This window comes from Pleurodeles waltl, chromosome 6, assembly GCF_031143425.1.
Source record: "Pleurodeles waltl isolate 20211129_DDA chromosome 6, aPleWal1.hap1.20221129, whole genome shotgun sequence".
Taxonomy (NCBI): Eukaryota; Metazoa; Chordata; class Amphibia; order Caudata; family Salamandridae; genus Pleurodeles; species Pleurodeles waltl.
In genome coordinates, this window is record NC_090445.1 from 1595674869 (window position 1) to 1595692447 (window position 17579).

A 17579-nucleotide genomic window follows, 5' to 3' on the forward strand; every position below is an offset into this window, starting at 1 on the left:
GATGAGATGGGACCATAAACCACGGATGCCACATGGGACCATAAACCACGGAAGCCACATGGGACCATGCAACGGCACTGGCAGACTTGCATCTACAAGGGAGATTCTGAAATCTATGAAAGGAGGACAGCGGATCTCACTCCCGGAAGGTCAGTGCGAGAGTACCTGCACTTCTAGGTTTCCATTTAAAGCACTGCTGAAGGTAATCAAAAACAAATGTTGTTTGGTGGGGGTTTGTCACCGTTTTTATCATAAGGGAAATGTTTCAATCCCCACCGCCCACACTCCTCCACCCCCAAAAAACACATATCCAAACACGCATTCAAAGCTTCTGACTACCCTGCGGGTTGGCTTCAAGCCCTTAGTCGCTACGGCCGCCCCGTATCCGGGTAACCTGGAAAGGCGTGTTGAGTGCCAGATCTAAAACACAAAGAATATGTGCGACTACATTCTCTCACCGGCCTCAAAGCAGTGACCAGTGATCGACTGGGCCACATCAAACACCAGGACCCACAGAGTCAGCATTAAACCTCGCGGACAACTGGATAATCCTGCGGTATAAACACGGGATGGGAAAAAAAAAAAACACCAAACTCTGAACCCCATAAAAGCTGGGGCGGCGCCTTCAGTTGAAACAGAAACGATTTTGTTCAGTGTCACGCGCAAACAAGCTGTCCAAAATATAAAATATATAAAATGCAGTTTCACAATTGTACAGATTTCATTCTCCTTGGTAACGAACGTATTTATCTTAGCTCACATGGTTAATCTCATCTTTAAAAGTACACGAACTAATCATGCAAGTACTAATCCGAAAAATACTCACATGCGTTTAGGAGCCAAGGGGTCGCAACTGGCACTGTAGAGATCGAGGTAAGGCCATTCCATTTGCAGTCCCGCGGGCCCAGGCATCGGAAGGTTATGTTGTAATTCTGCGGCTTCCTTTGCACATAGTCCAAGAGAACATTATAACGCCTGAAAGCAAGAAAAAGTGAATTACAGTCGCTCTGCAGCTGCTCTAGGACAAAAACAGGAGTGAAACAAAAACGGAACGCGGAGGCCTGCGCCCTCTCATAACAAAACTGAAAATGACAGGAAGAAAGCTCCTAATGCATAGGGCTGGTTGGACAAAGTCAAACCAAGAAAAAACCTCAATTACAACTCTATCTATACCACTGTATATCACGTATCCACCCACCGACGTATCTGAAGTTGCATGGGGTGTAATGAGCATGTGAATCCTCTAGTTGAGTTAAAATACTAAGCCTACTGAGCATGCACAAAAACTTGTTCAAACAATTATATTACATATTGGTGTCATATTTTCAAGCAAATCTTAAATGTGTAGGGCTATTGTTGCCCATTGCCCCACTAAACCAGAAAAGAGGGTAGGTTTCTTCCAGTGCCCCCCATTTAAGTCCAAATCAAAAGACAACAGTTGCATTATTGTGTTAATGTAAATTCATGAGGCTGAAGCTTGCCTCCAGTCTTCAAACGTAATCAAGTCTTCCGTGATCGTGCCACATTTGGCCATCCGAAACAGTTCTCTTTTGCACAGAAGGCTGACTTGATCACCTCCACATGGACCCAAATAAACTTTTCATTTTACTTGCCATTTAAGATTATCGTTGCTACGTTGTAGCCTTTGGAAGTGTTCCACAAGGAGTGCACCAGCAGTTCCACACTTAATTCTGCTTCTGGGAATTGCAATTACTGAAAGTAGTCAAATTAGTAACTTCATTGCCATAACACAAGTTACTAGTGTTGAATCTAAATTTCAATGCAAGACACTGATCGCATTGAAGATGACCTATTATTGCCAGGAGTCCCCATAATGTGTTAAGATTAGTAATAGGTGGACATGGTAATGTGGCCTTAATGAGGGCATCCTTTAAATTTCTTCCTTGTTTGAATGAAAAAAGCGGAAAATCTCTTTTTCATAAGGTGCTCTTCTACCAATCTCTGTCACCTCCTGATCTTTCTAATTCTGTTGCTATCTGGATTGAAAGTAGTCACACACACCTGCCTGTCCATGTTATCTTTCTTGACTTGAAGCTCTAATAGAAGTTCTCTGTGATTATACCATACTCTTTTACAGGATTGTTTCACCAGTCTCCTGGGATAACCCCTCTCCGAAAGTTTATTTATAATAACATCTCATTCTCTGAAGTAATCAAGTTTTCATGCTATTTCTGCAAATACGCAAACATTGACCAAATTGCAGGTAATCCCTAAAACGTCTGAGATGGTTACTGCTGTAATGTAACAAATAATTTCTTTCTGTGGGCTTTCTATAAAAATGTAAACTTTGCATTTGTATAGCGCACTACTCCCCTGTTAGGGTCTCGAGGTGCTGTACACATACCGCTGTGGAACCCCTACTGGCTTTTCCCTGTGAGGCACCCACTCCTGGACAGCCCCAGGTAAAACCAAGCATCAAAGCGCTGTGAGGGCCGTTGTGGAGATTAAGTAAGCTATTGCCCAGAGTTACAGAGTGGGTCCCATTAATTAGATTAGACACTGAGGTGAGAATTATCTGGTCCAAGGGAATTGAGCCCAAGACCCGCCAAGGTGGGAATTGAACCACCCTGGTCTTGGACCAGATCTCTGCATCAGGGTCTGCCACTCTAAACATTGTGCCACACTTCTCCACTATAGAGTGACAAACATTCTGCCTTCCAATATCCCAGAGAAGAATGTAGCAGGAGCTACAGCAAAGTCAGGCTGACCGGTGATGTACCTCAGGCAGACTGGCTGGCAGATAGGTCCAGGACATCTGTCAGTTCTCGGGCCACTTTTTGGTGAAAAAAAATGTTAATGTCCCAACTTTTAGGAGTAGTCAGGATCAACACCTTCCACACCTCTGCCAAGGATCCAGGACTGTAGGGGCACCATGTGGGTGGTCAGGACTCAGTCCAGCAGAGGCCAGGTACAGTTAGAAGGTCTCTGGGGCTTGTTTTGTCCCTGTAGATCACACAAGAGGCCTGCTAACTAGCCCTTTGATTCACTCTGGTAGCCCTGGGTTTAAGCAGCAAGGCAGGTCTCAAGCAGAAGGGCAGCTCTCTGAGGTACAAGGCAGGCCACAAGCCTCAGGGCCGTCCTATGGAAGTCCAAGTCAGTCATTCTGAAGTACTCCCCAGGTCTAGGAGTGCACTGCAGAATTGCTCTGAGGGTCCAATATTTATACCTGGTGCCAGCCTTTGAAGTGGTGGAAACATTGAGGCTACTCCAACAGCTGGTTCTACAAAGTTCTTTCCTCCCCCTGCCAGGCTACAAGAAGTCTACGGTGAAAAAAGATTAGTGTTGGGTTTTTTGCGTGTGCTGGAAGCAGCCTATATTAAAATGCATGTGGGGCAGAACAGCTCCGCCTCCACTCATCATGTCAGGTTGGCCCATCCTGTCCACATCAAAGCCCTTTTGTCTCACTATCTGGGAGGAATGAACAAAGACTAACAGCAGGGCCATGAGACCCAGGATAGTGGCAGGAGGCTCCAAATAGTTAGGACAAGAAAATGGCAGCTTTATGCTAGTGAACTTTTAAGACATGTGACTTAAAAGCCAGACTTTCCCAAAGAGGATTTGTATTTACAATTCTTTTGAGTCCAAACACAATAATTCTACCTGTTCTCAATCAAATGTTCGTACTTATTAAATGTACTAAGGTAACCCAATATTATCCTATTGGAGAAGTAGGACTTACAGGAGCAAAAAACACATTTAGGCTTTTTTCCCCCCACCAGGACATGCAAAACCTAAAAACACGTCCTACTTTTTAATAAGTAGGATGCATTCTGCCCTATGGGCTTTTTAGGGTCTAACTTATGGGTAACCTATAGGTATTAATAAAGAAAGGTTTAAGCCTGGCAAAATATTTTTTGCCAGGTCGAATTGACTGTTTAAAACTGAGCTACAGGCTACAATGGCAGACCCGAGACACATTTTAAAGGACTACTTTAATGGGTGGCACAATGAAAACTATATGCCCACTAGCAGCATTTAATTTACAGGCCCCGGGTACCTGGGGTCCCATATACTAGGAACTCACAAGTAAATAAAAGGTTTCAATTGTGGATAAGCACATTTTACCATGTTTAAAGGAGACAGCATAAGAACGTTAGCACTGCTTAACAGTGGTAATGCAAACAAAAACTAAATTCAGAAAACTGGTGCAAAGGCAAAGCGTTTGGGATAATACCACACCAAGGCTGACAGGTCTAACAGTTCTCAAACTGAATCAGAAAATGAAGTCTGCTTTGTAAGTAGGTAACTTTAGAGACATACAAAGCCCAATATTGCACAGTAGATTGTCTTGGTAAAGGGACAGTATTTTCTTTGCATCATTAAGCAGAGTTGTGTCCACATTTGTACTTTGTGAACAAAAAAAAAAAACTTTAAATTTAACATGTTACTTTGACAGCAAAGTAAAAGAAATAAACGCACAAGATAGATTATTAAATAGAACATGTTTTTATGACAGGCTCTGGCATCCAAACAGTATACATTTCAGAATCTAAAAATGCATAATTCAGCAAACAAAATGTCAAGTCAGAAAAATAAATCCATCAAAGAAAATACAAAGGCTCTCAATTACTAGGTAACGATCGCATTTCATCTAAAGTCTAAAAAAATGACCACCCCATTCTCCTTTACCAAAACGTCATGCAAACACAAATGGGATAGTTTAACCATCCACAAGAAACCTTGACTTTGATTGTCAGTTCATCCAAATAATGAAATAAAGGCAAAAAAGCAATATTTAAAGGGTGCTAACCCAATGTCAACTTTCTCTCTGTGCCACTACTTATTGAAAAATGAAGGACATGAGACATTCAAAACAGATTAAGTATTCTGTACCAAGACATATAAATTGTACTGAATAGTTAAAGAAGATTTACTCTGTATAAACCTTTTTTTATACCCAAAAGTATACAGTCTTCCAAAAATAACTGGGTCATGGATTAATAAATATTTTGTTCCTCTAAATTGTTTTAGGATGCGATACAGCTATAGGCTGGCCAGCTAAGGCCTTATCCTGAACACAGCATATCCCAAAGTATTCAAAAACATTAATTCCTTCAAAATTAGAAGGTAGCAATGCCAGTTCTAGAATGCAAAAGTGATGCGGGGCACACTGGTAAATGGTGTTTTAAGGGATTTAAGAGGAGATTGGGAATCACACAATCGGAAAGTGTTCACTATCCCCACAATGGAAATAACAGAGGCCTGCTGCTCACAAGGCACAGGGTCACACAAGAGGCTATTTCAGAGCCAGTACACAAAACTTAAAGTGGTGGTAGTTTCTTGCTGTTGCAGTGGGCCAGCTCACAAAGAAAAAAAGAACAGGAGTTTGAAGTACTATGTTGAGAAACTGAACTTGAAAGACAAGATATGGCCTGGTGGCAAAAAGTGGCCAAGGAAAGGTGCCATGTAGAGAAACACTTTCAACAGGTTTTTAGCGATCCCTGTGCCCATGGATGCTGGTCCCAGATACCATGCTGGGAAGGATTTAAAAAATAGAATATGACAGCCATAGCACTCAAAGCAGTGGGGGTTTGAGACTTACACACTGGTCATGGGTGTCATGAATGCAAGGGTCTGAAGATTATGACAGGACTCCAATATGAGGAGTGTGGGTTTGGCTCCATCACCCTTATAATAAGACATGTAAATCACAGTATAGAGTAACAAAATATAATTCTGTATAAAGCCTTATCTAGAATATCCTCTACCATAATCCTTTGAAGTTAAGTACAGATTTACTAACCTTAACTCCACATCCATAAACCTTGACGATGTTACATTGAGGTATGTAGATGTGGAGTTAATAGTAAATCTATACTTATCTAAATATGCTTACGTTCACAATATTGATGTTGCGCTAAAAGACGCAATGCTTTCCTAGGCAAAAGGCCGACTAGATAAAGAAAAGAAAACAGCACCATGAATGTGGCAGATTCCAAAATAATAAACAAAGCAAAATAAAATATTACTAGGCTAACGGGCACAAGCAGCAGGCCTAATTACTAAAATAACGTGCACATGCCATTACTAAAATGGCTTTGCAACAGTATGTCATAAATTCCTCGTGTTTTTTCATCAATAAATCTAGACCATAAGATGATTATATCTGGAAATCAATAATTTTGTCATCTCTAAGCTATATCCTTCTCCCACCACCCCAAAGTAAGATTTTCATACTTTAGGGAAAAGGAGATGTCCATAGCACCGCTGCAGCTTTGTTGAAATAATGTATGGTTGAAAAGAAAAACGTTGTTTAAACATAGTTCGATCATGTGTAATCGCATTTGGGAGTGTTGAAATTCACCAATGTTTCTTAGCTTTAGAAAATACGCACATGCCTGTAATCCTACTTTGTGGTAGACAGACGTGTAAAATGCTACCACGTCCAGGTTGTACTGCAAGATTTCTTAGAAATCCCCTGCAGCTTTTATTTATGAACTGAGAGTTTTGACAATGGGTGTATGGACATCAGTCTGCCTGGAAGACAGTTTAATCTTTTATGAATTACTTGGAGAAAGTATATTGTTGGTATAGTTGGGCAGGTTACTGTTCGATATTTTCATTCATCATTTAGTAGACTAATTTCACAATTGTTTTACATGTGTACTTAGTTCAATTAAAAAAATTTGTTTCGTATTGTGATTAAGTTTGGCATAATTAGTTTCACCATTCGGCTGCCTCACGGCTTCTTTAACGTAGTGCTCTGAATTTAGTATCTGAATACTTCAAATTTTGTCCACTGGCTTGATCATTATTTTGTCATTTTCAATTAGATTTTTTTTTAGGGCTAGTCACTCAGTTTTGCTTAGGTTCTCTTCTATACTTGAATGTCGCCGATTATGTAGCTTCTACACATGTAGTTTCTCCAGATCCGTGATTACCAATTTCTTGATTATTCTTGGGCCCGCATGGGGTAGTATACTTGTCTATGCAGGTCTGAGACGACGAAGTATGCACCCACTTCTCCTTTCCCATGGTCAGGATCGTAGGGGTGCGGGAGCGTTCTGCCCTGAAGTCCTCCAATCAACATGGTTGAAAGGGACTGGAAAGGCACAGGAACGGATAACGCGTCCAAACCTCCCAGAACGAGATATCCGTTTTACATTTCAATCAATAGATTAACAACCTCATCAATATTCACAATAACTAATCAACCAACTAATCAATAACATTTAACAAAGATAAACACACCATGACCTTTCAGCCATGAATAACCACACAAAATCTAGTAAGAGTTAGGATTTTTATTCCCTATTAGTTACACTCTAGTATCATATTTATTAGTCACAATATCAATAAGCACATCAATACCACTATAACTTGGCAACTCGACGTTAACATGAGTCAACTTTAGCAGAGTATAATTAGAACATTATTCAACAAAGCAAGAATTCAGTAATTTGTCTATTTGCATCCGATATCAGTGAACTCCTTAACTAACCTCTAATTAGCATCAGCATGTTGGACTTCATGCAAAACAATCTAGCAACATGAATTTGAAAACCATCTAACTATGGCCTCTATCAAAAGAGCATTTGGTACCTAGAAAGAAAAGACAAACAGACAATTACAGTTTATCATCAGATAGTTACCCCTCCGAATGAGTGAGCATGCAGGATCAGTCTTTGTCCTTAGGACATCGGTCGATTTGCCATCAGCCAGGGCAGGCAGGTAAGTCTCAGTAGGGCATAGCAAGAAAAGCTCTTCTCTCATAAGGAGAAGTGCACATCAGGCAAGGGGTGGGATGAGGATGGTTTAAATGTATTTCAGAATGGCAAAGGGTGATGAAGAAGGACGAGGAATGGTTCGATAATGGCGAGGAAGAACGGCTAAGAAAGGCTGATTTCTCTTCAGGTCACGCCGTTATACCAAAGTTGTCGAACAAGTCTCTAATTTCCCATTGCGCAATATTTGGTGCATCGCTATCTCTGTCCAATAAATCTGTCACACACCTTACTAGAATTCTCACCTATGACAGTTCTCATTCAGTTGATTGGCTCCTGTGATTGACGTCTTCAGAGGGTGGAATGTCAGGTAAGAAAAGTTACACTTGTCGCTCCAGTCCATTGTCTTCCCCTAGTCCAGGCGACCTTGCACCTGTTGCGAATTACACTGTTGCATTCGGCAAGAATGTCTCCTTGAGCAAGTCGGGTCCCATGAGAAAGAATTTACTACAGCTACACACATATCTCTAGCTTCTGGAAAAGTACAGCTTTGTGTCCTTCAGGAAAGCAGCACATTGCACATTAGAAAAACACAGTTAACATGAGACCAGGCAGCTAGGCCCAGCCCCTTGCTAACTAAGGCCTAGTGATTAATTTAGCAAAACCTTAATACATAGCTCTAATTAGGATACGTTAATACAAAACCATACATGAGTACATTATTGATTCATTATTAGTCCGTTTCATTAATCATCACATACATTGGTGGCCACTCTCCGTGGGCACATTCCAAACGCGTGCATTACATTAAACCATTTATGCGGTTTCACTGAACATTATATTGCAAGCTTTTCATGTTAATATTGATTATAAAAGTTACACTCCAACAATCCCTCCTCTGATGACTCTTGTCATCACACAAACCCTTTCTTTACAATTTATCATTTTCAAAATTCTCTCATTTCAATTTCTTCCCTCAACTTTGCCCCTTCTAATTTTGCTCTGAACACTTTCTCCCTTTTCTTTTCTTCCCTCCCAGGGATCGTTGGATCCTGTCCATTTAACATGAACGTCCACTTACTCTGAAACAAAAACACATGCTTACATTCACTCGTTCCCACAAACACATCATGTTTACGTTACGTGTAGTGCATCTAAAGCTAATTTCCCTTTCTCCCTAATTGCACTATAGCTCTCACTATTTACAAAAGCTCGCTGCTGCAATCCTGTTAGAAATGGGGTGCCTCAGCCCAACCCTATTCCCTCTCCTCTGAGACTGGACATGGGGTGCCTTACATGCCCTCAATACACTGGGACCTACCTGGGACACAAGCCTTTCCCACCACACCTGGTTGGGAAACACCTAGACCACTCTCATTAGGAACACCCCCTAATGCCACACCAGACCCTCTGGTACGCAACCAGAAGTCTGCCTCCTTTGCAAGCTCCCTGGGGTCAGAGAGCTCACACACTGACAAGTGTTGGCGTAGCTCTGAAAAACAACAACTAAGCAGGTGCTCTCTGACAATCAGATTAAACAGCCCTTCAAAATTGTTTACTGTGCTGCCCTTCACCCATCCATCTAGTGCAATGCAGCAATCCTCCACAAACTCCTCCCAAGACTGATGGGACAGTTTCTTACCACCCCTAAACCTTTTTCTGTATTCCTCAGGGGAAAAACCATACTTCACAATCAGTGCATTCTTTACAGCGGAGTACCTCTCCCTGTCACTCTCTTCTAGAGTCAGTAGGGCATCCCTCCCCTCCTCAGAAATAGAGCTCCCTAGGCCAGTTTCCCAATCCTTCTCAGGGATCCTGCGCTCTACCAGAGCCCTCTCATATTCCTTTAACCACTGACGTATGTCACCCCCCTCTTGGAACCTAGGTACCAGATCTATGGGTATTTGAGGAACATATTTGCTACAGCACTGTACATTGCTGCCACCACTGGACTCCACCTGCAGCGCTGGTGAGTCCAGAACCTTCAGACTGCGCTCTAGAGCGAGTCTTTCTCTGGCAAAGGCCCTCTCTGCCTCTGCCATCCTCTCCTGTACTAAGGCCTTCTCTACCTCAGCCCTTCTCTCCTCAACAGCTAGGCGCGCTAACTGCAACTTCAGGTCCCTCTCTTCCCGCCTATCTCTTAGCTCATCAGGTGTCAAGGAATGAGAGGTAGCCCTGCTTCTTACACTGGACCCAGCAAGAGACTCCCTATCACTTGGGCCTTCCCCGTCAACTGGCGTCCCCAACCGGTCATTCTCACCCTCCTGATCAGTCTCTCTAACACTCTCTAGGGATGAGGTCTGGGAGCCCTCCCATTGGGAACCCTCGCTACACTCAGGATCCTCTGGGTACCCCCTAAGCACACTCCCTCCCTGGGTATATGTCACAAACCTTTCAAAGAAATTCAGAGATCTCCTGAGGTCCCCTTCTACAGGCAGCCCTCTCTCTCTACAGAACCCCTCTAATTCCTCCTGCGTGTAAAACGGCAGGTCCTCTAAATCAAAGGTAAGCCCCATCTTGAAAAGGTACAAATAACTCAAATGTAACAACCACAATACCCAAGCGTGAGAACTGAAAACAGGAAAAATGACCAAAGAGAGAAAGTTAAGAGAAGGCAAACATGTGATGGTCTAAACGCAATCCTTGTAGTGAAATAATGAGTCACAATGGTATTGTGCAAGCGCAAGTCCTACCCTCACCGCTGACACCAATGTTAGAAATGGGGTTTCTGGTTGGCTAGGGTATGTACCTCAGCCAGGCAGAACTTACCCACTCTAATCAGGGCAAGGGAGTTACACGTCCAAGATAACCCCTGCTCACCCCCTTGGTAGCTTGGCACGAGCAGTCAGGCTTAACCCGGAGGCAATGTGTAAAGCATGTGCACAACACATGTGATGCAATATCCCCACCACAAAGGAAACACAACACCAGATTATATGAAAATATACTGTATTGTACACAACGCAATTATCAGACCAAACATCACATATCAGTACTATCCTGCTACCTTAGCAGTTGTCAGAACGTTACACATTAGTTACTCTGCAAATTAGCAGTAGTCACACATAACACACAGATTACTCAGTATTCTGCAACATAAGCAGTAGTCAGGAAACACGTTATCACATTAGAACACTTGTCATAAGAATATCATAAAACGCCCATAGTAGGAACATTAGAAAACATATGGCAAGTTAGGGAAACATATTAGCAAGTCATGCCCATAAAAGGAACATTTGCATACATATGAAACACCATCAAAAACAGGTAGGCAACATATAAATCAGAAGAAGTCTCTAGTAAGAACTTATGTTCTATATATTGTTCCTTTAACAGTACCTGGCTTGAGGAAGGCACCTCCAGTGCCTAGAATATGAACAATGGGGCCCCCGGCACTCCTATGCGCAAAATGGGGGCCTCTGACGTCCTTTTGAGGAGAAGAGGGCAGCACGCACCTCCTCTATACCATTGACGGGCCCCCCTAGGCCTCCACCGGCCCTCACGAGGGGGGCCCTAAGTCAAGGAAATCCTCAAGGAAGGAGGGGGGCGCCACGCACCCCATCTGGGTTGAAAACGGGCCCCTCCAGGGACCCGCAAACTCCTGGGGTCTCCCCGGGCCTCCACCGGCCCTCACACAGGGGAGACCTCCAAAAATGCCACTGGCCCACACGGGGGCCAACAAGGGAGCCGGCGGCACGTGCGAGCCTCCGGTGAGGCTACCGCCCAGCCCAGAAATGAAAGGAGAGTCCTCCGGGACTCCAACAGGCGAGGGAGAGGCGTCCTCCTCTCCCTCCTGCTCCCGATGACGTTCGGGCCCAAGGCAGGGTCTGCCGGTGCCCCAGGGGTGCTCCACGGAGCGGTCCTCGCCCCGGGGGCACCAATAGGAGCGCTTGCTCCAGGAGATAACAAGAAGGTTTTCTTCGTGCCCCGGGGGCACCAGGAAGCACGCTACAATCGCGCTTTAACAAAACAGCTTCCCCGGGCTGCGGCGGTGATTCCCAGCACTACAGCAGCAGAGCGCTAAGCAAGCACTAATCACAGGAAAGGGGCAGCGCTTACAAGCGCTAAGGACATCCCCAAAGAGGCGCTCTCCAAAGCGCCTAATTCAGTGAAGGAAAGCACCCCTCGTGCTTTAAGCATGGATGCAGGGGTCAGGGGCCACAGCACCCTGCCCCTGGGGAGTAGAGTTCAAGGAAAAGGTCCACAGGGGGACAGGGTCCAACAACAGGCCAGCGCAAGGAAGATGCCAGCAAATGGTGGTCCTTTACAGTGACCAGGCAGGTCACAGGTCAGCACAGCAGCAGCAGTCCATGGCGGTTCCTGTGGAGGCCTTCCAGCAGTCTGTGTCCAGTTCCAGGTAAGTTCAAAATATCTCCAAATTGTGGGGAAAATTCCCCTGTACTTATAGTCAGTTCTTACAGTGTTTTACAATGTTAGGGAGAGGAGGTTCCAGCCAGTTACAACTGATTCTGGGAGTGCCCCCTCTCTCCTTTCAGCACAGGCTCCAAACATCAGTTGGGGGTTAACGACCCTATTGTGTGAAGCCAGGGCACAGCCTTTACAAATGTAGGTGTGCCCCGCCTCTCCCTTCTCTCAGCCCAGGAAGACTATTCAGTATGCAGATGCACCTCTGTGACACCTCCACCCTCCCTGTGTACAGGCTGTCTGAAAAGTATGCACAAAGCCCAACTGTCACTCTGCCCAGACGTGGATTGGAGTCAAGCTGCAAAACACCAGAGTCATAAGTACAGATAAATGCGCACTTTCTAAAAGTGGCATTTCTGTGGTAGTAATACAAAATACACCCACACCAGTAAGCAGTATTTATTATCACCATCACAACCATACCAAACACGCCTATGCTACCCCTCATAAATCAGACAATACCCCTTACACATAAGGCAGGGCATTTCTAATGTAATCCTATGAGAAGGCAGCACTCACAGCAGTGAGACACCAAGTTAGGCTGTTTGTCACTACCAGGACAGGCCATGCAATATGGCACATGTCCTGCCTTTCTACATACATGGCACCCTGCCCATAGGGCTACCTAGGACGTAACTTAGGGGTGACTTACATGTAGTAAAAGTGGAGTTCTGGGCCTGGCAAGTAAATTTAGATGCCAGGTCCCTGTGGCAGAAAACTGCGCGCACAGGCCCTGCGCTAGCAGGCCTGAGACAGGTTTAAAAGTCTACTTCAGTGGGTGGCGCAAGCAGCGCTGCAGGCCCACTAGTAGTATTTAATTTACAGGCCCTGGGTATAGAGATACCACTGTACAAGGGACTTATAGGTAAATTAAATATGCCAATTGGGTATAAGCCAATCATACCAACTTTAGATGGGAGAGCACCTGCACTTTAGCACTCGTCAGCAGTGATAAAGTGCTCAGAGTCCTAGAGCCAACGGCGAGAGGTCAGAAAAACCAGGAGGACGGAGGCAAAAAGACTGGGGATGACCCTGCGTAAGGCAAAAAGTCCAACAAATCCTTTCTCCAATTTCCCCTTTAATGCCCTCCTTCTATCTTCCGTGTGATCTAGAAAGCTTTTCTCTACAGGTGTAAGCAAACATGTCAGATTATTGCAGTGTGCATAAGATGTACTAATTGTTAATGTCGCTTCAAAGAAGCCTTTAACTAATTTTATGTTGTAGTATTTCGCTACACTACTTAAGTCCTTTATTATAGGCACATAAGAAAACACAAGATCATTGTTAGAATAAAAGTATTGAATCTCTTCCTGGTTATAGAATCGTGTTAGTAACAAAATACAGCTTATCCCATACGTTAAAGGCAAACTATGGTAGGTAACTCCCTCTTGTACTGAAACAGGAATTTGTGTACATACATAACAATCCTTCGCATCCATAGTGTCAACATACTCACTCAGCAAACGATAGAAAACATTAGTCGATAGTTCCCCTTTTGCGTTAGTTCCCTCATGCAAGTATCTTGTGTCCTGCTCAAACCTCTACCAAGCTGTTAGTGTAGTGGTGGTCTCTGCATTTGTAGCAGTTAGTTTCACTCTTATCCACCAATGGCATTCCCACAATCAGAACTATAATGAATATCACACACACAACGCCCAAAGCAACACCCAAACATTTACAACGCCTACTTCCCCTATTATCATCTCTAGTGTTAGCCATGATCTTTAAAGAATCAGAAAGCAAATTATTAGCAGCTCAAACAACAACCAAAGGAGGCTGGTTAAAGCTTTCTCTTTTTTTTCAGCAGGATTAAAGCAAGCGAAAGTCTTTCTTCAGCAATTATTTACAGCTTTCACATTCACTCTCAGGATCCTTGTCAATTCCAGTTAGCAGCTTGCAAAATCAATTTTCAAACGTCAATTCAGGTTAACAGTGTCCCATCCGGTAATTTATCAGTCTCTTTTCTCAGTTTTCATGCCCACACAATGTCACTTAGCCAGACTCAGGTACCACAGTATTGACCTGGAACTTCTCAATCAAAACAGAACGCCAAGAACTTCTGTTACCACTCAGCTGACGTTGCGTATGCCCATTCAGGACCTGCGTATGTTCTGTTTGCTACTCTCTTTCTTTTCAACTTGCAATCACCTTGCAACTCTCCTTCACTCAGCTCTTTTTTCCTTGTTGTATCAACTTCTTCCTCTATTGAATCATCGACAACCACCTTTCCTTTTATCACTTGCAACTCTGGCCACTTATCTCCTTTCAGCGTCTCTCTGATCTTTGATCTTCCTTGTGGCAGCTCGTTGCCCTCCTCTGACTCTATAGTGTTTTCTCTTGATGGACCTGCAATTTGCTCAGGAGGAGTCTGGACACTCTGACTCTCTTCCGCCTCCACTCCTTCGCCTTCTGGATCTGTCAGGGGCTCTACTTCAATACCACATCCATCTGCTTCTGGGAGAACCTCTCTCTGGGTCAGTCCTCCTGGCGCCTCAGTTGAGATAGGCTCAGTGTCACCCCTCTGGATCTCGTCTCTTGTTGGAGTGACTAAGCCGTCCTCAACGGGCTCTCCTTCTGTCTCAGTGCTCCTTTGGTTACTCTCCGGCCCTGAGACTTCCTTTTCTGTAGATGTTATTTTCGACAATTCAATTTCCTCATCAGTTGGACACGTCACCTTTTTCGTGTGACTGGCATGGATCCAGTTTGGATGTCCCGCACAATTCACAGCAGTGGTAGTCATTAATATTACTTGATATGGCCCCTTCCAACGTGGCTCCAAACACGACTTCCTCACGTGTTTCTTGATGACAACCCAGTCACCAGCTTTCAGGTTGTGACCTGGATCACTTATCGGTGGCAGTGTGGTAGCTTCCACCAGGTGAGAGAAAGAGGGGACCACATCAGCCAGACCCTTGCAGTAGTCCAAAACCATATCATCCGTGATATTCACAAGAGCAATTGCAGGCACCGCGGGCAGTCACATAGCTCGGGCCATGAGAATTTCATGAGGAGATAGTCCTGTTTTCTTGTTGGGTGTGTTTCTCATTGACATTAAAGGGCAATGCATCAGGCCAATTCAAATTTGTAGCTGCACACATTTTTGCCATTCTCGACTTCAGGGTACCATTCATCTGCTCCACTAGTCCTGATGCTTCAGGGCGGTAACTACAATGCAACTTCTGCACACAATAGCTTAACCACCTCGTTGTTGAAGTGACTTCCCCTATCTGATTCTAAAGAGATCGGAAACCCAAAACGTGGAATCAATTCCCTAAGCAGCAGCTTCGTTACTGTGAGACTATAATTTCTGCGTGTAGGCCTCCACACACAGGCATATCAATAAAACCCAGTTGCATTCTGCTAAATGGACCTCCTGCTCTCCCAATGTGGCTCAAATTCACCACTGTCCCTTTCCCCGCATTCATCTGCTGACAGATGAAGCACCTGTGGCAAATCACTTTTGCAGCTTGTCTGAATTTCGGGTTAAACCAATCAATTTTGAACAACCTGATCATGGCATCTCTTCCAATATGTGCTTGCCCATGGTAAAACCTTGCAAACTGTGACAGAAGGCTGTTCGGCAAAGCCATTTTCCCCTCATCTGAAACCCACAAATCATCTGATCTTTGTACACATTGCATCTTAAGCCAAGAGCGTTTCTCATCTCTGCTAGCACGTCCCTGCAACAATTTCAATTCCTCCAACGTGTCAACCACCCTTAAAGCGTAACCTGTGCATGTCTCATTTTCTGTTTCAGATAACAATTCCCACTGATCCTTGAACGATATACAGTTCAATGCGCAAAACCTTGCAACTTGATCTGCATATCCATTTCCCAATGAAACAAAGTCTTGTGATTTCACATGAGCACTGCATTTTACCACAGCAATTTCATGAGGTAACTGAATCGCGTGCAACAACTCCTTAATTCTTTCACCATTTTTCACTGGAGAACCAGAAGAGGTCAGGAAACCCCTCTGTGACCATAGCTGGCCAAAATCATGGACAATTCCAAATCTGTATCTGCTATCAGTATAGTCACCCACAATTCGGCAGCGGCATGGCAAGCTCTAGTAAGAGCAACTAATTCAGCCACTTGAGCAGAATACACTCTCTCAAGCCAAGACGCTTCCAGGATACCAGCTACTGTACACACAGCATATCCGGCTCTCAGCATTACTAGTGAGTCTCTCAAGCATGAGCCATCAACAAAGATAAATTTTGTCATTTTCTTCCAATTGGGTGTCTTTAATATCAGGTGTCGGTTTGGTGCACATTTCTGTTACCTCAAGACAATCATGATCTACCTCATCTGCATCCTCAACTTCTGTATTTTCATTTGGAAGCAAAGTTGCCGGGTTCAGCACTGTACATCTTTTCAAAGTTACATTAGGTGACCCCAATATGTACATACATCTTTTCAAAGTTACATTAGGTGACCCCAATATGTTGGTTTCATACTTCATCAGTCTTGCATTTACATGTGCTGCGTTTTGGTACGGGTTAACAAGATCTCAAATGAGTGTGGGACCATAACTGTTAAAGGATGTCCCATTACTATGCCTTCACATTGTGCGAGGCTTTGACCAACTGCTGCTACTGCACACAGACAGCCTTGTAAGGCTGCTGTGACTGGGTCCAAGGTAGCTGAAAAATATGCTACTGGTCAGTCTGCACCTCCATGGACCTGTGTCAAGACAGACAAAGAGCATGCATCACGTTCATGACAAAACAGGACAAAAGGCTTCGTGTAATCAGGCATACCTAAAGCTGGAACCATGCACATACACTCCCTCAGCTCGGTAAACGCCTTCATCTCTTTCTCTGTCAGTGTTAGGACATCTGGGCCATCCTTGACCATCAGTCTCACCAACGGCCTGGAGATGACTGAGAAATTCGGGATCCACTGGGGACAGTAGCCCACCATTCCCAGAAACATCCTAACACCTCTCTGTGTCTTTGGGGGATTCATCTGCAATCGGGCGGTCACTCTTTCCTTTGATATTTTCCTCGACCCTTTCTCAATTAGATGACCTAAGTATTTCACCTCTTTCTGACAATATTGCAGCTTCTTTGGGGACACCTTATGCCCGTTCTTTCCCAAGTGGTTTAGTAAGGCAATGGTATAGTACTTGTTATCATCTCTTGTTTTGGATGCAATCAACAAATCGTCAATGTACTGCACTAGAGTTGATTGAAATGGCAATTCCAATGACTCCAAGTCTTTCTTCAGTATCTCATTGAAGACGGAAGGTGATTATGAAAACCCTTGGGGAATTCAACACCAACTGTAGACCTTGTCCAAGAATTTGAAACTGAAGAGAAACTGGCTGTCCTCATGAAGAAGCACAGAAAATAATGTTTGGGACAAATCAACGACTGAGAACCATTCGGCATCACATGGAACCCGGAACATGATCACAGCTGGATTTGGCACCACTGGGCAACATTTCACCACTATGTCGTTAA

The 17579-nt window shown here is 44.0% G+C and overlaps 1 protein-coding gene across 3 annotated transcripts in view; it reads right to left on the reverse strand.

The window, feature by feature from the left end:
* Positions 1-17579, reverse strand: part of TRAF2 (TNF receptor associated factor 2) — a 429606-nt gene that overhangs the window by 329494 nt on the left and 82533 nt on the right. For all 3 annotated transcript variants that reach the window (XM_069241424.1, XM_069241427.1, XM_069241425.1), the window contains exon 3: positions 827-975. In XM_069241424.1, coding sequence (XP_069097525.1) covers positions 827-912 — 86 coding nt within the window. In that variant the 5' untranslated portion in view covers positions 913-975. The remainder of the gene's footprint in view (positions 1-826; positions 976-17579) is intronic.